The sequence below is a fragment of the Anopheles moucheti genome, chromosome 2 (assembly GCF_943734755.1).
Source record: "Anopheles moucheti chromosome 2, idAnoMoucSN_F20_07, whole genome shotgun sequence".
Classification (NCBI taxonomy): domain Eukaryota; kingdom Metazoa; phylum Arthropoda; class Insecta; order Diptera; family Culicidae; genus Anopheles; species Anopheles moucheti.
Window position 1 is genome coordinate 68,573,303 of NC_069140.1, and position 24,986 is coordinate 68,598,288.

Consider the following 24,986-nt stretch of genomic DNA (forward strand, 5'->3'; position numbering starts at 1 on the left):
TCTAGATTATTTGGCTAGACCTTGCCACTGACGTGAATGTTCTGACCAGACCAGACTCATGTACGGTATGTACGCACATACACTTTCCCTCCGCTGGGGTGGCCTTACGTCACTAGAATCAGCAACATGTTCGTTAGCAGAAGGTGTGCGTTTAAATTGTAACGAATTTGAAATTGATTGATTTTCGATTCACCTTCCATGTTGGGCACGTGTGGCACGAGCCGACATAGCGAGCACGGGGAGGTTGTGCAAGAGGGAGGGAATAAACCCTTTTGTGGTTGGTTTGGCATATGAGGCAGGAGTCTGGAACCCTACTGTGTGTGTTATTTTGCTGATTGAAGATATGTTATATTATTCTTACAATTGTAAAGCTGTAGCACGGAGTAAGATCATTATTGTTCTGTAGTTAATGCTGACAGTTTAACTAGAGTTTTGTGGTTGGTCGTAATTTTCATGTAAAACGTTCCTAAAAGTAATCGACTTGACTTGCGACGTAACCTGGTTGGGTGTTGGAAAATCTACAAGAACACATTAGCTTTGTGTTTTTTGGAGTCGAATCGATTGCTTGTAAAACGGTAACAATTCAATTAATTATTTGAAACTGAAGCAGATCACTGTGGCGAAGATAGCAACAATTCGAAGTAGAGTCGTGTGGACGCTCAACTAAAACTTTGGCCATCATAGTTCGAAACACTTACACCGCCTCTTGTATTTGAGGCTGACGATCGTAAGGGTTTCCATCTGTCGAACCGCATAGTCTTAACAGTTTTTGATCGAGACGCAGGGCCCGCGCTGACAATTCTTGGGAGCGGTCGATCCCAAAATGGGCTACCGTACCCGAACTGTCACGGGCGTACGATTGATTGGTTACGATTGTCTTTTGGGCTGAGCCGCAACTACAAATTGGAATACCTTTTTGGGGATATATGTGATGTAAACAGGGCACTCGAATTACTCACCGGTATATTATTCTGAGCTATGCTTAGAAGTCGTTAGGATATGGTAGCGCTGTTTTCTCATGTGCTGAAGCTGACAGCGATGTGAAACGATGCAAATAATGATCAATTGGAGGATCCGGATCGTCGAGCATTATGGACGCTTTGACATAGTGCTTTCTATATGAAGGATTCTATTGTCTTTTTTGGTGGACTACTTCGATGGTGACACTGGAATGTTCACTTTGTTTGCCCTTTACAACACCTGTTTGTGAAAGTGTTTAGAATAATGCTGGGTGTGGGTGTTTTGCTCGACAGCTGTATCATCCTTCTACATGTCTCTGTCTCTGTCATCAAAGTGTGTCAAATGATTCTCCTAGAAACTTCGAATATCAATGTACGATCGATACTGCCTATTTGATAAACATTTCTTTGGCCGTTAAGGGAACCAATTGACAACTTTGGGTTATAAGTATGCAAAGGTAATAAACGGTGATTTATAGAGGTGTGACTAGCAGAAGATCAGCCAGTTCAAAAGCAATCACAACGACCGGAAACCGGATTAGGAATAAATTCGGCGTATGTTCTTGAGCTGTACGTAGAGATGCTATCACCATCAACAAGCCTATGGAAGATAAGATTCCGCAGAGGTTTACTAATTTGCATATTTTTATTTTACTAACAAGAAACGAAATAACATCACTCCTGCCGCAAGGGACACAGTGCCCCGATGCTTTAAAAAAGAAAGAGGTAATTCACGCACAAAGAAGAGCAGAAAAAAGGTCGTAAAAATTCGCATAAAAAGAGGCAAATTCGTTCGACTTGGACACATTTGGAAAAGTGGACCAAATTATCCAACTCATCTGCTTCGCATCGAACGTATATAAATGATTGCGTTTATCCAGCGACTGTCGGATGCAAAAGATCGTGCCTAAATGATTTTACGATCGTTCGTTTGGAAACTGTTGTGCATCATTTTGAATCGTGATCGATTTTTTTGTGACGATTAAATGGAAAATATCAGTCCGTTGAAGTATTTGTGTTAAATAGTTGGTGTTATTAATGGCTTGACTGTTTAATTCGTGTTAATTTAATTAAGATTTTAAGAAGGCACTTAACTTTAGTATTTCGTAAAGATAATAGTGTTATTTTATCAAAAACAAATCCTCCAACATTTATCAAAAACATAGTATGTTTTTCTTTATGCGCAGTTGATATTTACCAGTTTTTTTTACTTAATTATCTTTCTGGCTGGATTTAAGTACATTTACTTTTGAGATGGTTAAAAAAGTTCCAGATCAGATCCACCGATCATCCATATCCATGACCTTCTTTATGTCAATAACATTTGTCCGCTTATACATTAACATGAAACGCTTTGAGTTAATTAGTTTGAAGCAATTTCATATCTAAATTCTTTGTAATTTAAGGAAGAAAACAATTCCTTAAACCGTGGAATCAATAACCGCGTTGAACCTTACACATTGAAATAACATTTTCTTTTTTTTCCATTTTTTGTTAAACTTACATTCAATCATTGAGTCTCTATGCACAAATTGTCTCGCAAATGGACAAAAAATAAAACCCTAGACCGGGTCACTTTCGCCTTCGGGGTCACTTTTTCTTCACTTGAAATGAGTACAAATTGTTTTTGCCTAAACACCCGCGTTCGATCGACACTGCATGAAGGTTTTACTTTTCATTGTACACTACAATTTTGACCGCCTTACAGTTGCGCGTAACTTATGGGAAGCTGTACATGCAAGGATTTGAAATCGAACGAACACCCGCACTTATGGGAGAAATACATTTCCATCGCTTGGTAACGACAACGCCAAAGTAAGGGTAAGTAATTTACCACAGTTTGAGCGGAAAGTCCGCCACCACATTAACGGAACGGACAAGCATGCGGCCAAGGTTCGAGCGCATCATTTGGCAACGACCTTGTTTGGGGTGCTGGCGTATGCTTCACGGGAGGGAAGAGACTTCGATCGTAAATGACTTTAACGCGTTTGGCTTCATGTACAGCGGGGCTAGGACGGGTGGAAGCGACTAGGGTGTACCCCGTGTGAGAGACCTTTGGCTACTCTGTGTCCGGAGTGGTCAGTTTTTCCTTTCCGGCTAGGTTCGACGAATAAACGCAGGGAAGATGTTTCGCCCTAATTGACCCTCATCAGTAGAGCGGTTGATCTCCGCACAGGTCGTTGGGGCGGCCTTTGTACGTGAGAACACAAATCGATGCGCAACGCATCATCATCATCATCGGTGCGTTGTCGGGTTGTGGTCTGTGGAGGACTTGCAAGCCGAGGTGGTGCCTCTGCGATCCGTAATTGAAGTGAATGCGTGAGTAGCGTAGCATTACATGGGAAGCCTAAGACAAAAAAGTATACTCCCAACGTAAAACGAACGCCTTTCGATAATTCCACATCCGACGGACTTCTTCATCTTGCAGTAAGTGTGGATGGGTAGTAGGTAGCCAGTAGCCAATGACAGGGGAGGTGACAGAAAGCTACTTTCGGATTTTGCTTCCATGCTATCTTCCCCGATGCCGCGACGTCCGTTTGGTGCGTTTGAATTGAAAGTAAATTATGTTTTTACACTAATCGTGTTGTCGCAGGATTTACTATCGGCCGTGGCAAGTTATCACTTTGTTGAGCGAATAAGACTTTTTAAAAGACAGTTTTCCATCTGAATTTTAAAAAAGTTGGTGTGTTAAATTCACAATTGCATTAAATATGGTAAAACTACAAAGAGCCTAAAGCAAATTACATCGCAAGAAGCGTGAAAAGATTGACGTGAAAAGTCTTCTTGTAAATTTCCGCCTAAATCTTCCTGTTTTATTGCTTTAATTAAAAATTTGAAATTTTTATAAAAGTCTTACCTAGCAAAATAATACTGAGAAATGATTCTAACTAAATTATCTAACTTCTTATAGAACAAATATTATGGTACAAAAGTATAGTATTCTTATAGTACAAAATTCATTTACATTCAATGAACTTTAAGAAAAACTAAATGTGTTATTTTAATTGCTTGCAGTGGAATTAATTTGATAATCCCATACATAATTTATTTTGTAACATTCCATAAGTGATGTGTGGTTACTTCCCATAGTCTTAGATATAGCGATTGATAAGTCATATAAAAAATAGAGAATAAGTTATCAAGTTAATAATTGAACTTTAGCGTAATATGCCTTCATGACACTTTAGTGGGTATAAAAATGTATAGTACAGATTCTAGAATGTAAAAAGAAACATATAAGAAAAACTGTTTATTATTGATACAGTTGGTTTTAGTTGTTAAGCTTAACAGTAATAATTTATTTAACAAAAATAGGGTTCCGTTTCTTTGCAATTTGCAACGTTTGCAAATTCAACAGCAATAAGACAAAAATGCTAAGCTACCCCACGAAGCCGATTATTTTACTGCGCTGCAAAGGAAGCCCATTTACTGCTGCCTTTTTAATTACATTTTTTTACATGCACGATTTGACTATTTCATGAAAGTACTTTCAATTGAATATTTAAGGTAATTTTCATTACCAAAGCCATCAAATGATTTTTTAAAATCTTTTTTATCTCCTCAGGGGGATTTAAAACTCGCCTACGGCATGTCTCTCATGCATTGAACTAAATATCTCTAGTAACTCTCCAGATGTCAGTCATATTAAGTAAAATGAAAGAAGAGCGACAATAGTTGAGGGTCGAGTAAAAGAAGCAAAATTTCATTTATAAACATTCATAACACATTAATAAGATAGAAGAAAAGTAAAAGAAATGTAAATGCTGATAAGAAATGTAAAAAATATTGTTGTTGTGGCTTATGCAATTGACTTAAATGATTATGTTTACACAATTTAGAAAAATAGTAATAATTGTTCACCTTTTCCACCAGAAAAAGCGACTACATTGACCGGATAAGTGAATGCAAAGAATTTCGAACCTGTTTCAGCATTAACCCCTAAAATAGTATCACTACCAAACGCGCTGCATCGAAGCAGGTTTTGGCGGTCAAGCGAAAGGATCTCCCTGCTGCGTCTAAAAATAGCTTTACGAAAGGTTCCGTTGCGTCTGGAGCAAAGCAGAATGTAAAAGGATCAACTACCCACCTTTCATAGTGTGAATTCGATCTTCTACCGTGCAAGAAAAAATGCAATCGAGAAAATGTACCCAAAAACCCAAACAAAACGCTTGAACCAGCACAATAAAAAGTAAGCAAAAAACCAAACCCACAACAGTCCAACAAAACGGAGCAAGTTCTTTCTGCGTGATAGTTGTTTACAACGCGCGTGAGCAAAGTAACGGCGCCTGCGGTTTTTTGAATGGCGTGGCTCCCGAAACCGGTTACAAACGTTCTGGGTTCCGACTTCCCCCAAAAAAGGAATACGCGAAGGACCGCAGCGTAAACAAAAGTAACACCGTGGTCCAGCAAACTCCACCTTTCGGGTGGGGCAATTTGATTTCGGTCTGATTTTAGACGGGAAAGTACGCGACAAAAACCGCACCCGATCACCGGGATGCAGACCGCAGACCGGTAGTTTTGTCCCCGGTCGTCAAGCAAACCGAGCAAAAGAAAGGATCTGTGTCTGCTGCCCCGTTCCAACGAGTAGGTATTCTTTCCTGTTTCTTTATTTGTTACATGAGTCATGTTTGTTTGGTTTTCAAGCGTTTCGGTGGAAGGACAAAAGCAGACAACAACTCACGTGTGGACAATTATTATAAATTACTTTTATTTTGCTCCCACAAAAAAAAAAGTCTGAATGAGCAAAGTGTACACGCCTGTGTGGTTAACGAGATCAGTAAAAGTTGATCGCTTGGAACCTCCTGGAGCGCATAAGCACTCGTGTTGTCCGTCACACAGTGGTTTTTGGTGCCCCTGAGCGATGTGACCACGAATTGTTTACGCGTTTTACACACCACCCATAATAAATTGTGATTATCGCAATTGCAAAAGGGTTCCTGTGCGTGCGCGGGTAGTGTTCTGGCGCAAATCCGCTCATACATCGTCACTGCGTGAGCGCACACATTGGTGAAAGGTGAGCTTACTGCGTGAGCAGTACATTAATTATGCGTATACGTTTTTCCAGCGCACTTTTCGTACTGGATTTGTGTTTGTACATTTGTGCACATCGTAAGAAAATGACCTAGTTGTAATGAGGTGCTTTTGCTGCTAGTTTATGACAATGGAATCAGACGTGCAGCCGGTCCAAAACATTAAAATGGTTTCCTCTTTCACTTTCTAGAGCAACGCGCATCTTACGCTCAAGGAGCATCGTTTTGGGGGTTCACAGTTTTGGCATACACCTCCATCTCTGCCTACTACCATTGTGGTCTGAGAATGGAAGGACCTTTTCCCGTGTGCAGCAGACGAGTGAAAGTGATGGACGGTTTGATGGTCGTCTTTTAATGGTCTTTCGAAGATACGTACATTATAATTGAAGCTAATTAGCTGTGACAGATGGGTGTCGGAGAATGACCGAAACTGGACACCGTCATGCTACGAACTTGGCTATTCCAACGGATCGGAAAGATGAAGGGTGTAGGTGAAAATGAAAGATTCCGTATAGTAAACAAAAGTGTGTAATTGGAAGCACGAAACGAGTAAATGATTGATTTAAAAAAGAATCCTTTAAAAGAAGCATTAATTTGAAAACATCCCAAAGCAGCCAATAAATAAGAATTAGGGTAATAAATAGGAAAAAAGGAGCAAATCGTTAAGGAAATAGGGGAAAAATAGTTAAAAACTCAAAAACTTAATTGAGAAAACAATGAGTGCACAGTATAATACAACATAAGTAATGAGAACCTTTTAAACAAAAGTGAAAACATCAAATCAACAAACAATAACATACACTACAACATTTTAAGCATAACAAGACTATTTTTAATTTGAGTTTGTTTCTCAGACTTTTAGATAATTGTGTTTTGAAATGTAAATGTACATAATTTGTTCCTTTAAGTTGTTTAGTTTATCTGATTAATCAAAGTTTTAAACGATTCGAGCGTTTGTTTACAAAAGTCCTAACATCTAAAACCAACAAGGATATAAATTTTGTAAACCAAAATAAAATACAAAAAACTTAACAAGTTATACGACCAGCCGTTCTAACGATATTAGAAAAAAGTATAAAATTAATACTTATCACAATCAGTATTGGCGTACACTTTTGCCGTAAAAAATGTCAGTTAACACTTTCCGTACCGTTTCACCCAAATATGGATGACCCGAAGTGTTAAAAAGAGCCCGCGTCATCCAAATATGGGTGGCTTTTTGGTAAACTTGGATTTCTAATAGGAAATCCGTAGAGCCCGTAAGTTGGGAGTAGGCAGTTTGTAAGTAACTTGGAAAACTTCTGTAAAAAAGAAATGTATTTTGCAATAAATAATATTCTACTTGCATAACTTTCAAATTATTTTCCCACATCTATGGTGGTTACATCTACTCGAAATGATTTTATTGGACTACTATTATGAGGCAGCAGGAATATTTAGTAGCAGATATCTCGAAAATCCCATTCGGCTTGGTGTCCCGTACAATAAATTGGCTATCCAGCTATGAGTAAATAAAGTTAAACAGGGTCTGAAATGGAAGGCTCATGCAAATTTTGGTTGTTGTGTAACTCAACAAGAAGATTATTAGTATTATTGTTATTATTATTATCATTAGTTCGTTACGTAAAACAAATCCCTGTAACATTTTCCTTTAACTTTTATATATTCAGAATGCGAGAAATGAACAGCGCTACTTTTCTTTGCCATCTATGACGGTTAATAATGCCGGAGATATATTTATAACCTCTGGTCCTTATTTATAAACAAATTTAATTTTCCTATTTTTGTTGTTCAATTATGTATTGTTGAAATTGTGGTGATTAAAAACATTGTAAGTACATTTACACTCATTGCCCCGAGCATTTACTGATGTATATGGATGAACTGCATTTACTGATGTGTGCCGTTATATAAATATTTTTGATTGGAGATATTAATTAATATTTTTATTTCTTACGTGCATTTTTCGCCAACGGCGATAGCGACATTTTTACTCGCTGAAAACTCCACAGATTCGCGGCGGGCGCCGAACGTATTAAGTAAGATTTTATTGAAAAGCAATGCTCAATCTCGATTATATTTAATGCAGATAAAGATCCACTTGAATACGATTGCTTCAAGGTTATTGTGCAGGATGGGCGCAGTTGGTTTACGACAAACGAATGACACTCCCCTTTCAAAACATTATGCTTAAGAATAGCCACCGTTAAGATTTTCGTTGAAAAGAAAACGGTACGGCAGCGTAAATCGAACAGTAAGCAAGCTTACAACAAGCTTGCAAGCAACAGGACAAACGCACTCATCACGCATTACGCCCGCAAGCAATGCCAGTCTACACGCACCCGTAATACATTCCCCGTTCTACGTGGGTCCGCTAAAGCGTTACAAATCGCACCCTGCGTTCCATTGTGTCCTCTTTCTGTCATGTGATGAATCGATCGAAATATCTTGCCGCCCGGCGTTCGATTAGATCGCGTTGATATACACGTCCATTGTTGTGACAGGCGTGATCAGGCAGCGCGGCGGTACGGTGGTACGAGGGTTCCAGCAGGCGCTGGCGGAATTCTCTAGGCGCACCGTTGCGTTGAGGATCCCCCGTTATGAAAACCTGCTGCCACCAATGCTCTTGATGCTAATTCCGTTAAACAGTTATTAACACGCGTGCGTATGTGCGTGGCGTATAGAAAAAAGGGAGCAGCAAAGGCAGCGTATGCGGTTTCCGTCATCTGGCGCAAAGGTGGCGGGCAGCCAGTTTTAGCCATGTCATGGTGGAAGCGAACCCCACCGGTTGATGGAATATGGTTCACAGCCGGTCGGTTTTTGGATTTCCATCACGGTGACACGCCTCGCCGCTGCCTTCAAAAAGCGAGGCACAAAAAGACTTCTTGCCGCCTAAGGTTTGGCCCGAACCGTTTGCTGCTGTGGTGGCGGTGGCTGGGTTTCTGCCGTACGGGTTGCGTTTTTAATTTGTTCAATCAATTGTGCCGCCCAAGACACCGACTCCGGGCACAAATATGCGGAACATGCTGCGGTTCAAAGGAACTGCTGGCGGCTGTACATGCATTCCGGTAATGTTTGCTTTGGTGAGCCGAATCGTTGAAATGCGTGTGGGCTGGGTTGCAGCGGAGGTTGGGTTCTTTGATATTTTTTTAGGCAGCACAGGTGACAATGATATTGCATTTGTATGGTTAAAAATTTATTTACAGGTTTTTAGAATAAGCGATAAGGTTTATGCTTGTGAGTTTTTTTTAATGTTCGGTTATTGTTTAGCATATTTTTATCAAGGATAGTAAGTATGTCTTAAGTTGATCTTTGAAATTGTCCTTGAATTTTATGCACCCCTACGGATTATTTGATTGAGTATGACGTGATGATCTGTTCGCATAGTACAACTAAGTGAAATATTAAATCAATTAACTTTAACTTTAATTATTTAGTTAAAATATTAACTTTGAAGTCAATTTAACTACTCTGTGATTTATGGTTAGGATGTTTATGGTTAGATTCGTACTCCCTAAATAACAACAAAACTAAGGTTAAACTTTAATTTAAGTATGCAAGGGACAAGGTCAAAGTAGTATCCGGAAAAAGAATTGTCTAATTAAACATATTAACTAGTTTAGAGATAACTTTATAGATTAAATAAAAAAATTCAATAGATTCACGATTAAAAGTTTGGAAATTAAGCTTGATAGGACTTCAAATATACAAATACTCAAATAAACAGAGTAATGTCCCTTAAATCTCGGAACTCAGCTATTTTCATGCCCATAATGTGCAATCACAATCTCCTTGAAACGAAAGGCATTAATCAGCAACTTTAAACTTTTATTATTAATTATTTTAACTTTAATTATTTAGTTAAAATATTAACTTTGAAGTCAATTTAACTACTCTGTGATTTATGGTTAGGATGTTTATGGTTAGATTCGTACTCCCTAAATAACAACAAAACTAAGGTTAAACTTTAATTTAAGTATGCAAGGGACAAGGTCAAAGTAGTATCCGGAAAAAGAATTGTCTAATTAAACATATTAACTAGTTTAGAGATAACTTTATAGATTAAATAAAAAAATTCAATAGATTCACGATTAAAAGTTTGGAAATTAAGCTTGATAGGACTTCAAATATACAAATACTCAAATAAACAGAGTAATGTCCCTTAAATCTCGGAACTCAGCTATTTTCATGCCCATAATGTGCAATCACAATCTCCTTGAAACGAAAGGCATTAATCAGCACTAGTAGAAAAGTTCGATAAAACCCACCATTGATGGACATAATGGACTTTAATTAATTTATGATTGCTGGGAAACAATCGAACCATCAGCCGAATCCGTCGAAGAGAGGCGATTGAAAAAATCTCCAGAGATGGGGCTCATGTCAACTGTCTTCCTTGTGTAGTAAACGTGTGTCCGCCGGAGAAACAACACAAAACCAGGATCGGTTGAAGGTAAAACATTTTCCCAGCCAAATAGATTCATGGAGCCCAAAGGAAAGAATGGCGGGCGCCGTCCGACGTGAAAACGATCACTAAACGCGAAAGCAGCCAGGTGAGGTGAAGTTGGTGAAGCAACCAGCACGAAGGTGAGATGACTTGGTGATTTATGGAAATATTGTTCTACACATTCGGTTCGAGTTTGGTTTGAAAAACGCTTCTCGTGATGGTTTAGCCGATCCGGTGTGAAGCCAGCAAGAGCTTTCTCTTTTGTTACACTCTGCTACAGATCGTGATGAGGCGCGTTTGAGCCGTGGATCCTTGCGGCAGTCAACACGCAAGACGGTTGCCGTATGAATGGGTATTTCGCTCAATAACTGTGAGTTTCAATCTTTCTTCTCATGTGCTACATGTGCTGCGTCCAGAGGCAATCCGTAAGTTTGACCGTAGAATCTAAAGAAATGAATCACTCTGCCCAAGGTGCAGAGAGACGGAGTGGAAGTGATGGTTGTCGAGAAGCGAGAATTGTCACCACATATTTGTTGGTATAACTTTTCCGTGCTCGTGCACCAGAATCCTTTCCGACCCGATCCCGACCCTTGGTGCACAAAAAGTGGTTTGAATGTTGAATGACCCGTGGTTATGCTGAAGTTCCGCATGTGCTGCTTGAACAGTTTATGCAACCGCAATAGCCGTGGTTTTTGTGTAACACGAGTGTACTACTTTATTGCCGCTCGTGGTGGTACATAGGTTTTACAACAAATCACTCAATACCCCAGGCCCAGCTGTAGTTGCCCTGATTAGTTAACATAAAGTTCATGCTTCTTATGGTAATTTGCAATAGTTTTCATTATTGTATAGTTTACTAAGTACTTGAAACTTTGATGGTGAATATTTTCATGATCGGTTCATGTTTTAGGGGAGTAAATCATGTATAACAATAAATATAAATTTTTTAATAATTATATACCAGTTTCTTTAAGTTATATGGTATAAGTTATTATATACCAGTTTTAAAAGCCGTGTGACGTAAAACAGCAGAATGAATTTAATAAAAACAGTCGAAGATCACTTATACTTGCATGGTACAAATGCAAAAAAAAGGCATAGTCGTCATTCAACTGCCACCAAAAGTGCACACGATAATTAGGTTCCGCCATGAATGAATGCCATGAACGCTGCACTAGAGTAATGAACATTCATCCGTAACCCCGACGGTGACGAAACTCGCTCGTCCAAAGATCCTCACCTAACCTCCGCCCTACAGAATGACCAAACAGGGAGCCCAAACGGTAAGCAACGTCACAAGACCTTTTGGCTGCTGCTGGTTCCCGTAGATGGAAGTTCTAACACCTCGGCCCGTTGGTACGTGGCTCTGTTCGGCGTCTGTAAGAAACTAATTACTTCGAGGTCAGCATGAAAACAGCGTTCCAGACAACTGGGTCGGATTTATTACCGCTAATGAGTGCAGGCGGGTACGGTTAGGCGTGGTGTATCGTCGAGTACGTCCTAGTAATCAAAGGAGTTTCTCCTGATCGAGGCGCTTCGCACAAAAGCCCTACCGACTTCGAGAGGGTGTGTGTGCGTGCACCATTAACTTAACTTCATTTCGAGCACGTTGAGGTCGAAGGTCATGCTTCCTTGAGGCTGACATGCCCCGGCAAGACTCGGTGAGCTTTTATGTACTTCGTAAGTTTCCTAAAATGCGCACCCATTCCTGGGAGCTCACCAAGGGTTTGGAAAGGAATTGGTTAAGCGGTCTTGCGGACGGGCTATTAAACTTCCGTTTTTGGTCAGCGGTCTGACCCTCGGAGCAGCCTCAGCAACCCCAAATCAACAGGGTATTCAAACAGACTGTCCGTACCACCTTCCGAAGCGTATCAACGATCGAGCGAGACGATTAACTCATTAGTGGTGTGTGCTTATTTTTTGTTTTGTTTTGCAGCCTGTTGTTCGCCATCTTGACGACTTCGAAACACGAAGACACTTTATCACTGACGCTTTCCACGAGATGCAGTGCGATTCGATGGGGAGCGCGCTTCCTTACCTGGGAAAGAAAGAAGAGCAAAGAAGCGAAGTGAAGGGTTAGAAGAGCCGATCAATCATTAGTTTTTGAGCGGGGTGTGTGCGTGAAGGAAACAGATTTTATGCCGACCGTAAACATCGTGCACCGCAGTTGCGTGTCCGCCGGTGTCTTAGCCGGTCGAAGGTGTCCGCTACCGGTGACACCGTGCGAAGACAGCAAAGCGTCCGGGGTTCCTCCATCCGATCGATCGTAGCGCAATTAATTAAATTAATCAAAAAGTAGAGCTAAATGATATTTAATTATACTACCACGACGAGCCCCACACGATTGACATTGGAACAGCTGGAGGTGGAGAGGGGAATGTAGCAACCGGGAGACTACTGACTGGTAGCAGATCATGGGTACCGGTATTACTACTCGGGTTCCATCTGACTGTCTTAATTCTTTGACGGTGAATGCTCGCCTCCGAATCGAATCGATCGCCAGTCTAGAAGTCACCTGAAACCGTCGCCTCGAATATCGACGCGAAGAGGTTAATTATCGAAATCATTATCGGGCCCGGTACGATCGGATGTCGTGAACGGCATATAAAAAAAAGAAAAAAAAACTCAAGATCCTATCGCGATCACGCACGCTTTTGCACGCACGCAATGCGACATGCCACAGTTCAATGGGGGCTTTTTTTACGGGTTGTAACTTCAAGTAATGTTCCTTGACTAGTTGTGATACCCTTTAGCAGCAGGCTGTGTTTCGTTGTTTTTTTTAAACATTGCGCCAGCCATCTAAAGACGCGCCCCTTAATGATGGATCCATAAGGAACGCACCGTTACAGTATCTCGACCCGTGCACTCCTAGAGAGGATCTCATTACGTGCATAAAGCGTGGCGGTCAAAGAGCCGTCGTGTTATCAATAAAGGCACTGTTGGCATCGACGCATTCAGAGGGAGGTTTCACCGATGGAAATCAATTTTACGCCCTGTTTAATGGGTTTCGAGTGATCGGTACGGTGTGGCGATTAAATACAACAGTCGAACACCTTCCATCTGAAAGGTCACTCAAACCCGACGAGATTAAGATAGTGAACGTTGGTGGCTAAAACACTTTGATTTTTCGTTGTTGCGGCGTGTTAGATGACGTGCAGAAAGAATACTTTTCTTTGGAATGGCCCGTTTGACTCATGGGTACGCAATACTGCAAACATAAAAAAAAAACAATAGCCACGACGCGACTCATCTGCCTGTTCGTAAGTGATGCTTTCTGGGGGAGGTACACTCTGAAACGTTCCTCCAAAATATTGTGGGCCAAACTTGGACCGGTCATCGATCGTTGGAAGGTTGCGCTTTTGTTACAGCGTGATGTTATGAACCGTTAAATGGTAAACACAATCAAAGTTTCGCATCTTGTGCCAAAACAAAAAAAAATCATCATACAAGCACACAAATGCCTTTGCGCAGCGCCAGTCAGCGATCAGCCTACGAAGAAAGGCGGAGAAGTGTTAATTTAATTGGGTATCTTCGTAGCACCATCTCTGGAACAGTTGTCCACGATCTTATGACGCGTTTAGACCTCGTGGGTGGCACCATTTTGCTATTTGCTTCAAAATGAGCTCCAATTAGTGGGGGAAAAAAAGGTAAAACATGAAATGTTTGCATGTGCTGGTGAACGGAAGAGAAATGAAGGGAAAAGAAGGGTTGTTTCGACTCGAGAGAGGAGATCTTTTCGTGACGTTCGTTGCTTTTGATGGTGTCGAGTTGGGAATTGTTGTATCAAGATAGGTATGACAGTCATTGACGGCATTTCCGAAAACCAAGATGTTTGATCTAGACCAAGATGTTCATCTGTTTTAGTGGAGAAATTATATAAATGTGGAAACAATGATTTTTATTTCGTTTCGTACAGTAAAACTGACTTGTTTTACGTTCCGGTTTACTATTGTCGAAGTTCGATTTATTTGTGAATTTCTACAAACTTCTGAGCAAATAAGATCTTTTTTAAAGCTGAACAGCTTAACAATAACACATTTTCAAGACGTACGTGTAGAAAGTGTAACATAGTGTCACTATTAGGTTTTGCTGCGTTGGGCATACGGTCGAACCATCATCTTGGTAGCCTTCAGTGAGTACTGATAGCCTCGGAAGTAGTACCAATGTATGCCTTTATTATTATTTTGTTTTCCACCCTTGAGGTACATTCCATTCAAATTGCTAAAATGAAAAGAATTGTTGTCATACACATCACATCACACATTTAGTGCTTTTGGATAACAGGTATAGTCGAATGGGCATACCTTTGATAACAGTTAGAATACCATCCACCGCCTTTAAATATATCAGCACATCTTCCAGAGTTATCCTGATCGGGGGTCGAAAAGTTGTATCTCAACTGACTACTGAAGCAATCTCTTACGATGCCAGTGTATGTGCCAAGCGATTGTAGTGCATACCTTTCTGACTCATTGGCAATCCTGAAGTTATCATACTTAGCGAACGCTGTCACTCCTTCAAAGTCTTCCATTACAATCAGCAGTTCGTGACGTTCGGTGTCCAGTATTGACTTGAGCTTATCCAAACCCAGCCAATGCTCGCGTTGAATGTCACCGAATCCGTGCTTGTATTCTGTCCAATTACGATTAAAATCAACCGAACCATCAAATCTCCTCTGGAAGACGGTCCAATTACTACCGAATCCATGATTGTTGGTACCATCGCGATACACTTTAAATGATGTTTCGAGAGCCGGAGTGAGATTCACAAAATATACACCTGAATTTCTATTCATGGTCGTGTTGGACACGTAATCCTGTATGCCATCTAGCTGTTTTTGCATTCGTGCTTCGAACGCTGCCAACTGTGTCTGCAGTAGTTCAAATCCAAATCCTTTAAGAGTATCCTGTTTGTTAGCTGTTGCCACATTGCAGATCACTAGAACAGTTATTACGTGAACGAATTGCATCGTGTAACTCACAATAGTGGAATCGAAATCACTTTCGTTTGAATACTTTGCTCCGCTGTCTTTGACATTACAGCGATGACTGAATGTTGAACAGATCAGAAATGGTTGTATACATTGGTAGTGATTTCCCAATTAAAAATCGGTATTTCCAGTACTGACGGTCGTGATAGCGCTATCAGCAGAAGGTAATGATTTTGAGCCTGCATTATAGTCGTACATGCGGAACAGATGAGTTAAGCTACTGATTAAAGGTCAGAGTTTCGCATCTCATGATGGGTAATTTTAAAATACGTCAGGGAAACGGTCGCCAATCATTTGTCGTTGATTCTTTAATTACCACAACTTGTAATTCTATTTAAAGTGGAAGCAAAGAAAGCAAATAGTGATAAGAACTGTGAAACCCATGGTAAAAGTATGCATTACCATCTGCCATATGTAAAAATTAGCTTGGTGATAACTACCTTGCCTCATTCCGCGTTTATTATGATTTTACTGAATTGTTGTTGATGATAATTTCAATGATAATCGTTATTGATCGATTTCATAGCATCACATTTACTTCAAATCATCATAAAATAAGTTGCTTGTGACCCTTCCATGAATTGTTATATACCTTAAACTTTTGCAAAATATTGTCCAAAAAGGATAAGATAATAACCTACAATTAAGTATGAAAATATTTAGTCATTAGTAATTCATAAGAACTTTCGGATTTCTCTACATTGTTCGCCATTGTTAATTATTTCGTCCTTTTTCGCGATGCGTTTTTGTGCTCACCAGTTGCAGGTGTAATATTCAATTTGAAACCAGTTCAACCAGCCCATTGAAGTAGGTCCGCGTCAAAGTGATGCGTGAGAATTGCCATCAGCACGGTACGCTCAACCCACATCCAATGAGGCAGCAAAAACGGCCGAAACGAATCTCCGGGAGCCGGACGAAAAAGTGTCAATCGTGTGTCAATCGACGTATGGCTCAATACTACTCCCCGAGCGTTTCGTGCTGGTGGTAATTGGATTAAAACGGGGTGGCCGAAAAAAAAAAGCGTGAGCCTTCTTGCAATGGAATCACATTTTCACAGCAGATTCGAGCTTCAACTCGAAAGAAACCCTAAACCGTAGAAACGTGTAGCGAAGCAGCGTAATCGATCCATTAGCGACGTGTTGAAAGTTTTTGTATAATTATCTAATTTAATTTTACGATTTTTTGTTGTACAAGCACTTCAGTTTACAGGTGGGTTGGATTTTTTATTCCTTGGGTTTACAGTCGACCTCAACTAGCTGCTTGAAAATGGGCAGTCCTGCAGGTTCAGTAATTGCATCTAATTTGTATGAAATTCACTTAAAAGGAAATCCATTTCCATGTTGCTGGAGGGAATGGAATGGTAGTGCGCTGCACGAATAGGAGGTGAGAAAAAAGGCAATGTGAGGTAATACGAAGTAACTGCATTCCTTATCACATACAAGGGTGTTTAGTGACGGTTGTTAATTTCCTGAAATTGTCACTCGTTTGTGATGGGAACAAAAATGTAGAATAAATTAATTCTTTTTATATTTTCCTTGCAAAAACCTCAATATGATTGACTCTTTTTCAAGGTTTGGTAAGATCCACAACACAATGTTAAATTAAGATCAAATTAAGATCATAAATTAGATGGTAAGGATCGTAAGGCGTTGAAAAAATATTAAAAAAATAAATTTACCCTACACCAAGCACCATCAACGTTGTCTTTTTTTTACTTTTTTATTACGTAAAGAAATATTGTTGTGAAACTGATGTTATTCCACAAATTATAAATATTCATGGAAAATAATTACTAAATATTCATGCATATTTTAGAACCAGAATAAACTCAATAATCATGATTTCTGTACAGCCTGCAAACCGTGCAATCTCACTTGCATTACTATCAACAGCAAAAAATCGACAATCACAGTGCATCACGAATGTCATCGGAATCAGTTACTATCGATTAATCATAAGTAACCGTTCTGATTTTTGCTTTCCAAAGCAAAACAATTGCGTCTAATGTCACAAGGGAGCCACAAATCCCGGAAACCATATGCTTTATGCTGTCCGCTAAACATCATTACTCATCGTACGCCAGGCTCACAAACTATCGGGTTTGCCAGTCGCGGTCGGATTGTGGAACCATGAAACATATTTCAAATGTACCACTACCTGTTTATGCTTATAATGCCGATTGTGCAAGAGTGGCTACTGTCCACAACGCTGCCGGCGACAGATATTAAACAAACGAAGCATTTTGTTCGTTCGAAATAAAAGGTGCACTCAGTGTCCACGATTGCCACGAAAAGAGCATCGCGAATATTTTACATGTGTTGGCCAATGGATTAGAATATAAAAAAATAGGTTCACAATAAAAACATGGGAATAGGGAGGAAGTGGGATGCGAATTTTGCTGGTGCTCTATTCCCCTACTTTAAATTGTACATTGATATTCGGTTGACAACGGGGTGTATGCGAAAAAATAGCTCACTTTCGATGATCCCCAGCATAACTTCATCTCATGTGTTTCATCACGATACGGGTGGCACGGAGCTCGTGCGATCACCATGACATCGTGCCTGATGACCTGGTTTATTTATTTATTTCTACCCTTCCTGCCGAGAACTCATCCCCTTGCGCACGGGGGATGGGAAAGAGGTGGTTAATGTGCTTCGCTCGAGTGGCGAGCAGCGAAGTGTAATAAAAATACTAAACCGCTAAAACCTTCGAAAGGATCAAGAGCCCTTCTCGGCGAGCGTCTTGTGCTGAATACTGGTTTCATTCGTTTTTCTTATGCGCCTTGGATCATTTTTTTTTCTTGCAGTTTTAACGTTCCCACTTACAACAACTTGTTTGCACCGGCGCGTAACGTCCACCGTGACGGCACCGTGCACACCGTGCGTTGACGCGTCGTGAGAACTTTGTAAATTGAATTAAAAATCAATCAACCCGAAAGCCCATGAACTCGCCCGGTTTTCCATTGGCTTTTAAAATGGAGGAAGGAATGGATGGTGGATGGTTCGGTGTGCAAAAATACGTGACATCGTCCGAAACGTGGAGATGGGCGATCAATCTCCGGCGCGTTCCGTTCGCGAGAAAGGCAAATTAGAAGGGATGGTGTGAAAATAAGAAATGAAACGCAAGCGAACGTCGCATACGGCTTAAGTTGAAGTTGCAGTTGAGTTTTAGGCAAAATGTGTAGAAAAGGCAAATACTTTACGGGATGAAACATTAAAAATGAAAATTGTCATTTTTTACTTTACATTTTCAGTTAAATGTTGAATGTCAAACTAACAGATTAGAATATGAGAGTTACGATTGTCGTTTTACTTGATTAGCGGTTTATTTGCATATGGCGATCTTACAGAAACACATATAAATAATCACAAACTTTTGGCAGGAATGACACATAAAATTACTAATATTGTATTAATGATAAACTTATTAAGTATATTTAAAAACAATGTTCAAATCATGTTGATAGAACCGTTTCCCTTCATCCCCCTGTAGAACCGTATTTATTTTATTTATTTTATTTTTTTATTATTTATTTTTTTAAACAAAATTTATTTATATAAAATAATTTATATAAAAAAATAGAAATTTGTAAAAAAAAATGACCAAGGAAAAGAGTGTAAGTACGGTATGCTGATAAACAATGATGAAATTCACAGCGTGCAACCGTTCGAGGAAGACAAATTCGACCGTGACAGTAGTTTCTGCTGCGGTTGCTGTGACGAAGAAAGTGAGAGGAATCTCTGATTGATGTGTTTCGCGCGTGTGTCAAACTGTGTGCCTCTCTGCTAACGTGTCATGTTATATGATCACGTACGAGAGTGTGCTCATGTTGTTGTTAATCGATGTTGTTGCCGCTGCTCTTTGGTGGCGAGTACGCGATCGTCGCCGTTGATTGATACGTGTTGCCAGTGAATGGTAAGCGAAAGTGTTTTCTTTCTCGCTTGCTATTTGCCTTTCCACTATCCGGTGGACCGGCGTAGAATACGACGCCGAATGTGCAGCATCTTGTTGGTGCAATTATAAACAAAATAGCTATCGTTTTCAGAGAGGAAAGGAGCACGATAGCGCGTACAACTCACAAGGTTTCTGACATTTTATGCGAGATTTTTTATTTTATTTGTCCGAGACCGTATGCCAAACGAAAGAAAATTTAGCAGAAATATAAAAAACAAAAACAAAATTATAACGTTTTATTAACAATGTCCACACGATCCTGTCAGGCGAGTCGAACCTAAAATCTTCTGATCTGTAGTCCACAGAACCGACTTGTACAACGGGTCGATTTCCGGTCGATGGTCGGTTCAAAATCAAAATTTTTGGACATGTATTACATATTTCATTTAATTTACGCTTCAGAACTACTTTTTTTTTACTTTTTTACTCAAATTGTTTAATTTTCTGAACGTGTATTGAAGCATGGTATTCTATTATTTTTTGTTGTGATTGATTAATTTAACAACAAAAGAAGCAATTCTTCATAAAACTAGAAAAGAACAAAATTTGATTGAGTTGATCGTTTTTATCGATTGATTAATAATGAAAAAAAGCACATATCTCGTGCTGATTTTATACTCGTCTATCATCGTTAGGATGAAGATTTCTAACATATGAAATATTCAACAACTTTAGCATGGCTTAGAATGTTCTGCTATAATATGTTGTCTTTGACATCAACTTTCTTTCCGGAGAGTTTATTTTCAATGGGCTTGAAAAGAAGCTATACGATGTAATTGTTTCACTATCGTATTCCAAACTATAGGTTTCACATCAATAAATGTTTAGTTTTCAACACTGGTCGGAAAAACTGCGATTTTGTTCTTTGAAAAAGTAAGAATTAATAATTATATATTAAGGCTTTATATGGTAGTTCGTATACTAAGACAAGCCAGAAAGGCTACGTCAGTCTGAAAATTTCTTGCTACTAATGGGTTTAACCGGGAAGAACAGAGTAGTATTGAATCATATGAAGAAACTAAGTTTTAAAAATTAAACAACTTTCGTTTCAAATTTCAAAATTCATGCATCTGTTTACAAATGAATGAATAGTTTGAATACAATATCGAATAGAATACAGAAGAAGGAAGAAAGATATAAAATTTATCAGATATGCTGAATTCCGATAAATCTTCCATAATCTCGATCTATTTCACAACAATCACAACGATCTCTTTTGCTATAATTATTCACACGTCTTTTATTATTGTAAATGTTGCCGACGATTCAAATTAAAATAGTTCCGAATTCTCTATCATTCACATAACTTCACGGTTGTGCAAAATCCTGTCGTGTAGAGCCAGGAAGCAAAAAACAGCAAATTCAAATCACGACAGCAGCTGCTACTTTGGCGTTTGAATTAAATCTCTTCTCCGTTTGATAGACGGTTAAACCACTCCCAAAAACTTTCAAGGTTCCGACACACGCAAGGTATGGGTTTTGTAAGTTCCTCGTTCAGGTTAGTCCTACCGAATTTACCCCCAGCTCTGCATCTTGCAGTTTGTTTCACCTTCGTCAATGCTGACGACTCGACTCAGCCGCAACCGTACCGTGTCATGCTTGGTCGGAAAGGCTTGGTTAGGTGGACGGCTTACGCCCACCTGTGAACCTGAACTAGTTTTCACCTGATCCGGTCTAGGAAGGAGCGACCCGCGTTTATGCAAAGACCCGAAGGCGTACACGGGAGCAACCTACGAAGGTAAACAGTACTCATTGTTATGGTGCAAGCAAGATCCTTTGGCCGGGGGTTGTTTTTTTGTCGATCGTAGCGCGGATGATCGGAATCGATCAAACCATGGGCCCGTGCAGCACGGAGCGCCAGAGTTCTCCAGGGCCGTACGAAACGGTTTATACAGCACCAAGCCCCAGTACCACAATCGTGAACTCCGATCAGCAACTCGAATCATCGTAAAAGCGCGAACGCGCGCGCATACCCTCGAAACATCGTGTTTAGGCGGTTGCGCGGCGTTACCCATCGGTGCCCAATCGGACTCGATTTACATTTTATCTTGCACGTACGATCGAAGCAATCAAAGTGCTACCGAAAAGCGAAGTAGAAGCGGCGCGGTACGAGCAAAACAATCGGTAGCTTGTTGCGAGGTGTTTGAGCAGAAAATGCAATAAAATAGTTAAACCCCAATCGATCTGAAGGTTGGTAGATTGATCAGAACTCATTTTCTCATGGAATGGGTCATTCCAGTCGGTTGGCATGGTGCTTATTTGATGAATGTAATGTCTATTTGTGTGTGCCAATGTTTGGCTGCAGGAAGGATACCAACATGGATTAGGATAATATATTAATTTAAATATTTAAATTGCAAGTGCATCTTTTGCAACCGTATATTAGGGAACATGTTTCCCTCATCGGGGTACCGAGACGAAATTCCTGACATTTTTTTTGCCTTGGATTAACCTCAATTGCATTCCCGGCCAAATACAAATGGCATCGTAGGAAATATTTTCCCACACAAAGATGCAAATGCAAGCTGCACGATCGAGTGGTACTTTGGCGGATCAATTTGCATGGCAGGAAAATCGTAGAGAATGCAGATGGACTTGGCGCATATCCACCCAGAGAATCGATTTTTTTTTTGTTATTATTTTTATTATATTCATTTAGGATCTTTATTTATTGTTTCTATTAAACTATCTACTTTAAAGTTTTAGTAGTTATATAAATATTCCATTTTTAAAACCAATTGCGTATGCACGCTGCTACGAATTCTAAATCAAAATAGCTAAATAAAGAAGCATTATATCACACAAGTGTTTGGCCTCATTTGTCACCATTATGCTTCTGATACGTTTTTCACGCACCATTGTAGCTGTTCATTGACCATCAGTAGACCGCACGTTGGAAACTGCCCAGAAAACTGAAAAAAAACAGCGAGAACAACAAACCGTCTACCGTGTACGTCTGCATTTGCTCCACACGATTCGCACTTTCTGCAATGCCATCCATCATCATGAATATCAAAACATTAACCGTAAATTTATTCCAATTTAATTGAATAACGATGAATTTATATATTCACCCACGAATGCAATAAATCAATCCCTGCACTCCGTTCCGTGCATCCTTGGTTTTGCGGACTCTCGCACGTCATGTGTGAAGGTTTGGTTTTTATTCGTAGGAATTCTTGAGCATAAAGTGGTATAGAATGGCTGTAGCGTTTACGCCGATAAAACTCGACTTTGTTTTGCAGATTTTTCGAATGGTATTTATAAAATCATTTATTTGGAAGAAAATGTAACATGCATGCTTTAATATAAGTCGTTTGGATTAAATGTTTATCCTCTGAGTCGCACATTGGTGAAGATCCATCGCCTAGCGTGATATCCAGCGAGTGAAAAGAAAAATTTGCTTCACCTCTTTGTTCTGACCATTCTAAGAACTCCGTACGTGATGAAGAGAAAGGCTTCCCACGAACGATCCGCTCCCTGGCTGCCGTATTTAACAGTGACAGGCGTTAAAGCACGTCACGCTGAAGTGTGTTGACACTTCACTTCTAGCTTAAACCGCATCACCCATCGGTGAAATCACACAAAAGCCGGCAAAAGACCGCGAGTACACACTTTATGGTGCACGTTCGCCCGGAACAAGTGCAGCATTTGCATTCGAAATGCAAATGCGTGAGAGCCGGCCGCACGGCTGGTTAATGCGGGGGTTTTGAGATTAACGGTTCCCATTAGTGAACATAAAATTTATGATAGTTTTAGTAAAAGTTGTTGATGAGTGAATACGAATAGAATAGTTGGAATGGTTGAATTGTGATTTTTAGTGTGGGAGTGCAATGGAATGATGCGGTGCCGAATCTTGTAAGCGATATTTAGCAAGTGTTAAAATGATGAAGAATTGCGACGCATTTTGATTAAAACGAATTGTTTTATATACTTTTCATCGATATGCTTCAGATTCAGAATAAAAATATGCTCTTATATTGTAAGGTATACATTAGTAATTTGTTTATCTTCGCCGTATATTGAACCGCATATGAGCTGAAAGGAGGAAAATTTTCTTAAATTCCTTAAAAGTTTTATCCTCTGAACTAGCGAATTGGAGGCGGTTGGTAACCAGCTCTCTGAATTTCAAAAATAAAATCAGAAAAGCTTACAATGTTTCAATTTTCCACGTAATATGTATAATATATAATTTACAATTAATATTTTTTGTGCCGTGGCAATCGTTTTTTGATCAATTTATTTTGTTTTTGTTTTTCACTTCCAGTTATCATTGAACCCAGCGGAAAGGTTTAAGCTTTATTTTGATTTTTGTACATCTTTTGTGTAATTTGTATGCATAAGATTAGATTTTTGGATCGACTAGTGTCATTAATTATTTCTCAAGTTCAACATTTTTCATTCTTTGAGGAATATTAGACTTTAATTTCAAATGATTATTTTGTAATCTCATTTTAAGTTTAAGGGAAAATAAAATTTAATAAATTTAATAATTTTAATTTAATAAATATAAATTTAATAAGCTTTGCAAGGTCTTTGCAAAAAAAAACTGTAAATACTGCATAGATCCAGTATATGCATAAGGTTTATTAAATAATAGTTAATAATTAAATAAGGTTTATTTATTTTAAAAATTTATTTGGTGTAATTTGCTCATATTTGTACATTCTTTGAAATGAATTTAACTTATGGTGAAGTTTCTTCATCAATTTCAATTAATTTTCCTTAAAGTGGTATTAATAAATGATGCCTTATGACATTTTCTAATGCTATGTCCTTTATGAATTTCTGAGAACAGATGGTATGGCTTTATCGATCATCTAAACAATCTAAGCTATAGCTAAAATATGTACCTATGATTTATTTACAGCAACATGATTTATTCCCCCCAACGTAAAGTAGGGCCGTAATGACTTCAACAATGCCGTAATAGGATTTCAATCCATTCATTTCCTTCAAGAATGCCTTTTCAATGTGAGGGTAATCAAAGGAAGGCTATCAGGCATTGGTTTTGTAGTTGTTCCAAATACGATCTGAGAGCGTGAAAAATTTTAACTAAGGTAAAGAAAGGACGTACATCATAATACGGGAAAATAAAAATAGTGCTTATGCATGTTTTTTGCCCCAAATGCATTGCTTAATTTCATTACGATTATTTCCGTAACGCGATGTTATGTATGTTGAAATAATAACTTCACACGTATGAACCATTTTAATTTCATTTGAATTATGCTGTAATGGGGTCTAATTTTTTTTCCCTGCATTCCATAGATCGTATTTTGATCGGACCAGCCCAGCTTGAGGCAGGTCAGGTGCATGAGAAGTTTCATAGCTGAGCAGTTCAGTCCTCTTGCAAACTTCTCTTGGTGCCACGCGCAAAAAAGAATCCAGCGCCGAAAGAAAGGATCACCGATTGAGATTCGCTTCAGGTTATTTTGTCAATTTAAGATTGGCAGCCCAACACCGACTGCAGACTGGTACATGCTTTGATCGACAGTTTAATTTACTCGAGAATGCAATTGGAACGAAGACAGTATTTGGTCGTATGCTTCGCAAACTGTCGCATTTTATTTAAACCACAGAAAAAAACACACACACAGCTA

The 24,986-nt window shown here is 39.3% G+C and overlaps 2 protein-coding genes across 2 annotated transcripts in view; both read right to left on the reverse strand.

Moving 5' to 3' along the window:
- LOC128298521 (Krueppel-like factor 12) overlaps positions 1–24,986 on the reverse strand; it is a 99,231-nt gene that overhangs the window by 63,998 nt on the left and 10,247 nt on the right. The gene's annotated exons all lie outside the window — the stretch shown is intronic.
- LOC128309748 (ficolin-1-A-like) lies at positions 14,469–15,405 on the reverse strand. Its single transcript, XM_053046212.1, has 2 exons — positions 14,741–15,405; positions 14,469–14,657 (listed from the first exon to the last, which is right to left on the reverse strand). Exons 1-2 carry the CDS (start codon positions 15,403–15,405, stop codon positions 14,516–14,518), a joined length of 807 nt encoding a protein of 268 aa, XP_052902172.1. The 3' UTR covers positions 14,469–14,515.